This window comes from Meles meles, chromosome 13 (assembly GCF_922984935.1).
Source record: "Meles meles chromosome 13, mMelMel3.1 paternal haplotype, whole genome shotgun sequence".
Taxonomy (NCBI): Eukaryota; Metazoa; Chordata; class Mammalia; order Carnivora; family Mustelidae; genus Meles; species Meles meles.
In genome coordinates, this window is record NC_060078.1 from 63863213 (window position 1) to 63872202 (window position 8990).

At 43.3% G+C, this 8990-nt stretch overlaps 1 protein-coding gene across 2 annotated transcripts in view; it reads left to right on the forward strand.

The window, feature by feature from the left end:
* The window catches only part of SORCS3 (sortilin related VPS10 domain containing receptor 3), a 603811-nt gene extending 597392 nt beyond the window's left edge, over window positions 1-6419 (forward strand). For both annotated transcript variants that reach the window (XM_046028096.1, XM_046028098.1), the window contains 2 exons: window positions 3796-3956; window positions 4500-6419. In XM_046028096.1, the coding sequence (XP_045884052.1) occupies window positions 3796-3956; window positions 4500-4564 (226 nt within the window). In that variant the 3' untranslated portion in view covers window positions 4565-6419. The remainder of the gene's footprint in view (window positions 1-3795; window positions 3957-4499) is intronic.
* Window positions 6420-8990: the final 2571 nt, after the last annotated feature.

Here is an 8990-nt window from a genome sequence, read left to right on the forward strand (position 1 = left end):
AAGGATTTGATTGTGGGGAAGCCCAGTGGTTGTTGGAACTTGAAAAGCAACTAAACCAAATGTGTCACCTTCTGGCTTCTAGATCCTCATGGTTGCTGAGGACAAGGGCCAGTAAAAGTCCTACAGAAGGCATTTGAGTCAGACATCTCTAAACTGAGGCAAGGCATCCCTGAGACTTGGGAAGTTTTCTGTTCTCTTACAAATGCTGCTACACTCCCTAGACAGTCAACCTATTAATGTAGGCATCTCTAAATGCGTACACTAGATTTGTTGAATCTCTGCCAGGTAATGACATCTCTGAATTATTCTACCTCTGTCATTTCCCAATATTAGCTGACTCTTCCTGCATCCCTGACAGTGAATCGTGTAGCTGAGGCCACAGGGAACAAACACGACTCAAAGTGGGTAAACAGGAGAGTCAGCTAAGTACACTTAAAATCATCTGTTACCTTTTCTTTCCTAAGCACATTTTGTGGAAGTTTTCTTCCCATTGCTCAAGCCCTTTGGTTGAGATCCTGTTGGATCTTCTTTTCTTTGTTCTTTTTTACCCTCCCCATCACCTGGAACTCTCGTGATGGCTCTATGGAGGGTGCCAGGCTTGCCATGAGTAAAGGTCAGGTTCTTATCTGTTCTTCCCAGAGGCTCCTTTGTTTCTTTAATGACTGTCCAGTAGAAGTTTCTGCAGTGATGAAAATGCTCTTTAATCTATACTGTCCAGTGCAGTAACCACTAGTATGACTGAGGAACTGAATTTTAAATTGTATTTAACTTCATTTAATTTAAACTTAAACATCTGCACCTGGCTAGCAAACAGGCAGAACATTTAGAGAAAGGGCAGCTCTGTTTCTCTTTCCAGATCACTGGCCACGGTGAGTTTTCAGACCCAACACTTTCTCTGTGTAATCATCAGCATCTACTCATTAAACCACTTATTCATCCAACAAACATTTACTGAATGCTCACTATGTGCCAGGCACATGCAAATATCACCCTGTTTCTCATATTTGATCTTATTCTTGAATAGTTATTTTCTGAAGTTTTAGACAAGGTAATTAGAAATCATTATGACATGACTTTTATTATCTGAAAATTCTGCCCAACAAAACTTTCTATCTATACTGTAGATCTGTTTTTTTTTCTTTCTTTTTTTTTTTTTTCCTGGCTGTCCCAGAAAATTTTTGAGCTTTTACATGTTTTTCCAGCTCTTTCTTTCTTTCTTTCTTTCTTTCTTTCTTTCTTTCTTTCTTTCTTTCTTTTAGCAAGTCTTTCATTGCAGTCTGAAGCCTACTTGCTTTAGAAAAATTTAGAGAGACCTAAATTTCCTCCCACAGGCTCCTAACACTTAGAGCTGGAACAAACAAAAGCTAAAGGTTTTTTGGGCAACTCAGTTGATCCATCTTCCTTCTCTTATTAAAACATATATAAACGTGTAGGCCAAGAAATGCCCCTAAATCTCTTTATTTCCCACATTCCTTACCTGCAAAAGTGGGGCTTAGTTTGATACTCTCCCATAGTCCCCCTAGTGCACATGTTAGGAGATGTAAAACAACTTGACAAGTTTTTAAAATGTACACATGAGGATGTAAAGTGGTATCCCTTCCACCCCTCTATGAAAAAATGTTAAAGAATTCTCTGCCTGTTGTTTAGAGATTGAAATAAAGTGAACAATCTTTGTAAGGGCGGATTTATCCAAATCCTCCCAGGTATCTCTGGGAAAGCAGCAAGGGAGAGGCAGTGAACTCTGACTACAGTTCTGAAATACAGAAACTTGTGGGATCAGGAAGAGGTTAACCGCCTCTGACACCTGGTAACTATGATAGCTGATCCCACTGTTCATGAGTAATATGTACTTTTACGATTAAAAGAAATCTAAGTCTGTAAGTTGCATTTCTATTTAGATGAAAGGGAAATAAGGGCCAGCATGAATTTTTAATTATACATATTTAGAGAGCCTGGGATCTGCTGCCTCACATGCAATCTATTCATTTAAGGTCCTTGTAGACTATGTTAAGCTGGTTTAGACCAGTAGGAGCCATGAGGACACTTCTCTCAACGTATGAAAAGCAACCCAAAGAAACAAAAACTGAATGTGAAGGAGTGGTAGGAACCATCCATGTTTCCTGCCTCTTTTGGGATCTTTGGTAATGAATTAGCTACAAGCAAACCTCATTAGATGCCCCATACTGTACCTCATTGGGGTTGGATTGGGGAAGGGAATGTAGAAGCTTGAAAACACCACTGGTCGGTCATAGGGGAACAGAGTGATTCTTCTTTAGAAATGCACAGAATGTTCTGGATTGTCAGATACCTCAAGTTTTAATAATACCCTTCCTAGTGATCAGCTTCAAGAAATGTCTGGATTTTAAACTGATTTCCCTCTCATTTAATGGGGTAAGAGGGGTCTCTTCTAGAGATAATATTCCAAGGTAAAATTGTGGTCTTTTTGTTTGAGAATCTAGAATCTGAAAGTAGAAAGAGCACGTGTTTTGAGGTCATCTATTCATTCACTCAGCACACACTTGCTGACTATGAACCATGTGCCAAGCACGGTGCTCAGTTGCATGTGCAGCAGAGAGGACAGAGAATATAGACCCGGCACACGTGGGAAGCAAAGTCAGCAAGCTTGCCTCTGACATCATCCTTAACCCAGCATCCTATACATTTGTCCCACAAACACTCTTCCATAGTTCTGTATTTTTCATAGGAGAGGTGGGGTGGCTAGGAGAGGCCTCTCAGAGCTAAGTTCTGAAAGACAAAAGGACACCATCATGAGAAGAGTAGGAGGAGGGGTGTTAAGGAGGGCACAGCTGGTTCCAAGTCTCCAAGGTGGGGACAGGTTTGATGTACTAGGTTCCTGCAACTCAAAGTTTGGGGCTCAGACCAGCAGCCTCAGCATCACCTGGGAGCTTGGCAGAAATGCACTATTTCACCCCATCCTGTCGAGACCTATTGAGTCACAAATGCATATTAACAAGAACTTGGGTAAGAAATAAGCACTTAAAGTCTGAGAAGCACTGGGTGAGAGGAATTCACAGGAGACTACAGGCCTGAAACCCAGTGGGTCAGGGGATATGAAGAGGGGTCATAAGATGAATCCTCCGAGAAAATTTCAGTCTCAACTGGCTGGTCTTCCAAGTCCTCCAACCTTATGTCTTTCTGCCTTATTTCCAAACCTAAGCCTTTGTGTCTTTGAAAGAGATTATTTAGCTTCTCTTAATCCTCGCCTTAATCCTCTCCACAATTGTACAAGGAAGTTATTGTTAACTCCCATCGAGCAGATGAGGAAACTGGCTACCCAGGTATTTAAGATCTTTGGCCCACAGGTGGTGTTCTGAAGATAGTAGCAATGGCTAGAAGCCTTTTCTTTCTTGGCTGTTCATAAAGGAAACCAATGTGAACTTATTAAATTGATGCAAACTTAGAAAAAGATGTCTTTTCACTGCATTATAACCAGTGCATATCAAAGTCCAGCTCCTTGAAAAACTTAATAACGGATAAGTATTTTAGGGGTTTTAATGCATATCTGCTCAATGGCATTGCCTTTCTGTTGATGCCTGTTTGGTTTACCCCAGAAGAAGGTGCATTCCTCAGGGAGTTCTGTGGTTTACATCTGCCCTGGGCATCTGGTGTCTGACTTTGTGTTTCCTGGCCTCACAGCTACAGTGTCTGGGTGGCCAACCCTTTTCCCAGATGTTGGCCTGTCCTACAAATAGCTTCTTCCTCCCCCTTATGACCCCGAATCTCCTAGTGGCCCAACTCTGGCATACCCTGTGATCATAATCTGATTTTTTTAAGGAAAATCCCCTGGATTAACATCTATGCTCAAGTCCAACACGACAAGGAGCAGGAGATGATTGGGTCAGTCAGCCAAAGTGAAAACGCCCCCAAAATCACACTCAGTGACTTCACCGAGCCCGAGGAACTGCTGGACAAAGAGCTGGACACCCGGGTCATAGGTATGTGCGCTGGTACCACCAAGCTCCTGTATCCTCTGTCCTCCACATGCGAGGGCAGTCAGCCCATGTGGCCTGTCCTTCTACTCGTGCCAGACTGGAGGGAGGGCTGGGAAACAGCTGGCTACAGAGACATGATTGTGTTTTTAAAATTTGTCTGCCTGCTCTGGCCACATGGAAGTGTCAGATTTTTTTTTCCTGAAAAATAGACCAACACCAAAAGTGGTGGAGTCGGAGTCGGGGAGGTTTGAGGTCAACTCTCCATTGCTGTTGCAATGCATTAGCTTGTTAGTTCTTACTGTTGTCATCAGTGGCATGTAAGATAACACACCATTGCTCCCACCGCGTGCACTGGTGTGGGAGGTCGCATAGGCGACAGAAGCCAGCGAGCTGGTAGAATAGACTGGCCAGGTGTCCCATGTAATAAAAACCCTATTCAGCACCCATTCAATGTGGCCTTGGTCTAAAGCAATAAATAAAACAAAGAGTCCTGCCCTTGTGAAACTGACATCCTCTTTCCATCTGTCTATCTTCTCTCCCCTGCAGGAGGCATTGCCACCATTGCAAACAGCGAAAGCACAAAGGAGATCCCCAACTGCACTAGTGTTTAATACTAACCAGCCACATGGTCAACCATCTTTCTGACTTTATTTTTGATGATTCCTATGACTATTATTATGGAAAAATGAAAAGGTCTTTTTTACCTTTTGTTTACCAAGGGCCCCTTCATAAATAGCAGGCAGATGCTTAGCTTTGGGAGGCAGAAGGCATTCTTAGATGATTAGAGCGAGACAGAAAGAACAAATGGCTGCATTTATGCTAAGGGCAAAGGATGCGTCTTCCCATGGCCTTCTTGCTCTATTCTGCCACTGACCGTGTGAGGACTCTCTTTTTCCTTGTGGTCTCTTTTCTTCTTTTTTTAATTTAATTTTATTTTTTACTTTTTTAAGTGGGGTTGGCTTCTCATTAACCTCCCATGCCCCCCTCCACATCACCCACACCCTACACCCAGCACACATACCTTAAAACACAGAACATTTCCCAGTCAGTTGTGCAGGAGGTGGGTTGGTGGGGAGTGAAAGTAGCTGCAGAAAGTGTGCACACCTTTGCGAAAGAGGCCCTGCCTCGTGCATGCCAAGAGCGAGGCTACAGATGGCTTACTGTACATAATCAAAATGTAAATAGCTTTTTATTTCCTAAGAAATAATTTAATGTTTAGTAAAAAAGAAAACAGAAAAAAGAAAGATGCGTGTGTTGGCTTATGCACTCACCCTCAGAGCTGACCAACCCCCAGGCCTGCTAGATGTGTTGGGTTCTGGATGCTCTCCAGTTGTCTGTCACACTTAACTCTTGCATCTCCATGTCCATGCCATAGCTGGTTTCTGCTTCTGTGTATAAAGCGGAGGGAGGGCTTCTTTGGGACAAGTCGTCAAGGAAGGACTAGAGTGATATCCTAGAACATGGGGGGCTCTCTGTGCCATCGGTGATCCGGATGAAGGTGCAAGATGAAACCCACCAGAGACTTCAGACTGCCGGTGAGGAAACAAGTCTTCCCCTCCAAAAGGAAAGCATGGAGGATATTTATCAACCTGAGAAGATGGGTTTTCTCTAAAGAAGCTTGGCTGCGGATTGGATAAGGGATGGTTATTCTTTCTGGTTGGATTCCATGGAAATGTATAATCCTTCTGGAGAATTCTGGCGCTATTTTGAGCTCAGAAAAGTCCCCTGGTCACCAAGTGAGGCCTAGTGAGTGCATCTCAGCCCAGGAGGAGTGAGAGCAGTTGGGAGGGGTGTGGCATTTGTGGCATCACAAGTTTGTGTAAGCCCTTGCAGGCCGAATAGGGGGCTAGCCGTTCACGATATTAGTCAAAGATGATTTTAGCAAAGCTGTGCTATTTGCTTGTCAGATGTACACAACTTCCTTAAAGTCAAATGTCTGCCTTCAGTTCCCTTAAGATAGTTCTTGCCTCTGGGGCGAGCGCTTTCAAAGCCAGCCCTCCTGTTCCCAGCACCCCGGCCCCTCCGCCCATTCGCACACACCAATTCTGTTCCGTAGGGTCACTCGAAGCCATGCCGTAAGCATTGTTTTCTTTTCAGGCTCAGCCTGAGTACACTTGTTTTACAAAACGATATACTGTATATATATATATGGGAGGAAAAGCCGGATTTTGTACCTGTTAACTTTGTGAGATATCATTCGCCTTCTCTGTGAGACCCCGAGAGAATGCGACCTAGAGAAGTCTGACTGGCTACAGCATAGATCGGGATAAGGAGTGCTTCTAAAGATCCTGCTTTTTTTGTTTCAAGGGTTAAATGGGGCAGACAATTGCAATACTTGTACTAAATACTGAAATACAAATGCATGAGTCATGTCTATATATACAGTATATGTACATATACTGTTCTTGATTTTATTGTTCCATTTGAATATTTCTACTGTAAAAAAAAAAGACAGTGGTTTTGAAATTGTTGAAAATAAATGTATTTTTGTACATCAAAGCTATATACCTGGCTGAGATGTTTCTCTTTGGGCTGTTTTCTTCACCTATTGCTATCCTTCAGCTTTCGTTGCAATAATGCTACAGGGCCCAAACCCAAACCGAACAAATAGCTTATAACCCAGATATTTATGTTTTACTCATGGATCTCCAGGTTGGTTGTGGTTTGACTGAATGCCATCAAAACGGACCAGGCTCTCCTGAATTACTCCGGATGCTAGGTTCAGTTGGGGTCCATGCTTGCTTCATAAACTGTCATCTTCTGGGACCAGAAGCCACCCAGGGCATGGTTTTCATGGTGGATTACAGAATTCCAAGTGAGGCCAGCGGGATACTCTTTGTCTATAAGGCCTTGGCTCAAAACGGTCATTCTGTTTACCGTCATCTCCATTCTGCTGACTAGAGGAAAGCACATGGCCACGTCCAGCATCCATGGTCAGGGAAGTAGGCTCTGCCTCCTCTGGTGGAAGGCACCACTAAGATGTATGGCAATATTGTGATAGAGGATTCCGCTCTAACAGAGGACATGATGTGTTGAGAACAGTAGTAAAAATAGTTCAATCTACTCATTCATTTTCTCTGGCTGTGGCTTTCATTAGATGGTCCATTTTCAAGTTTCCCACCAACACTTGTGGCCAGGACTTCTGATCAGAAGGCCTGGTAAACACAAGGCCTTAGACTTGGTGTTGGATCCCATTGAATGTGTCCCAAGGCAACGCAGGCCTTGTAGCCTTTAGCAGGGGAAATGAAAAGAGGAGAGGGAACCAAGAAGACATGTATTCTTGGTTTTTTCACTACTACTGTTATTATTATTATTAACCTTCTCAATACTGTTTGACGCGCCAAACCAGCAATAGCACTTATCTTGCCCGCTGCTGAGGAAGGAATTTGGAAGTATTAGTGAGGAGCTCTTCTCCACATTAGAAATAAGGGAATATGGACTAAGTACTTAGAATAAGGGCTGTAAGTTAGATGTTTTAATCTTTTTTTTTTAAGATTTTATTTATTTATTTGGCAGACAGAGATCACAAGCAGGCAGAGAGGCAGGCAGAGAGAGAGGAGGAAGGAGGCTCCCTGCGGAGCAGAAAGCCTGATGCGGGGCTCAATCCCAGGACCCCGGGATCATGACCTGAGCCGAAGGCAGAGGCTTTAACCCACTGAGCCACCCAGGCCCTTCAGATGTTTTAATCTTTTTAGTGTTCAAACTATGTAATAAATAACCATGGATCCCAGAAACCCAAGAAACCAGAAAGTTTTAGTCAATAATTTGCTCCTGTGTTTTGAATGCTAAGCTGACCATTCCAGAATCATATTTTCTGAACTCAAATAATTAAGATGTGGGATGAAACAAAGGTTTTTTTTTGATTTGTGAATGTATCTAAAAATTGGTATTATTCTTGGTTGTAACAGTTCTTGGGTTATAGTCGCCTTTTAAAAAATTATAATATATAATTAACTTCTTCAAATATTGAGGCTGTCATTTATGGTACCCCTAAAAGAAAAAGTTCTTTTTTTGGTCTAACTAGTGGTTCATAACATCAAGTGCCTACACATCCTGAAGGGGTGTGTAACGAGCTTCCCTGGTAATGTAACATGTCTAATATTCTGATGGCACGTCAAAAGTGATTTTTCTAAGTGCAGTAGTTGTTGCTTTCCGGTGGGATCTGAGTCCTTCCCATGTTCGTTTACGTCGGGGTTGATAAAAATCACTCCTCTGGATTAGAAAGGATACAAGTGAAATACGAGGTAAAGCAGCACTAGTCAGCTGGTTTGTTTGGGCTAAGCCGTGGTAGGAATGGAGCCCGTGTCTCCCCCACCCGCACCGGTCGGCCAGATGTCTTGTAGCAGACAGGCAAAGGCAGAAGGCAGAGAGTGTGATTGGCTTTGTGGTTATTCCTCTGCGGAGTTTCGGAATTGTCTTCTCTCTGGAGATTCTAAACCTGATAAGCAAGCCTGCAGAAGTCCTCAGGGTGGGGCCCAACTATCAGCACCTGAAGCAGAGCTTCTGAGGAGTCTCCTGTCAAAGTTAGAAAGTAACCACTCTATTTGCCACTGAAATCCCTCAGGGAGAGTTCCTGGGGAAAAGGTACTTCCTCCTGGCTCCTGTTACCATGATACAAGGCACCTTCATCTGCAGAAGTGAGAACCACTTCCAAATTGGCTCATTTCCTCCTGGGCAACAGCTGCAGCTCTGAGAGCGCCACCCAATTGAGTTATCTGGAACAAAGACACACTGCGAGTCAAGGTGGTGATGGATTATGCCTTGAAAAGAGTGGTAAGCCAGGAGTTAGGAGATCTCTGACTTTCAGCAAATCACTCTGGACCATGATTTCTTATTTGCAAAAGGCAAACACTTTATGGCCTGCCTCACTGGCTGCTTTTGATTTTCAGAGGGGCAAGGAGCACATTGCTGCTTCCAGAATTGACAGATGACTATGGTAAGCATACTTAGGAGACCTTTTCTTCTTCCGTAGATGTGTCAGCTGGGAGGTGGAGAGTGAAGTGACTTCCTTAAGTTAGACAGCAAATGAGTGTGGAG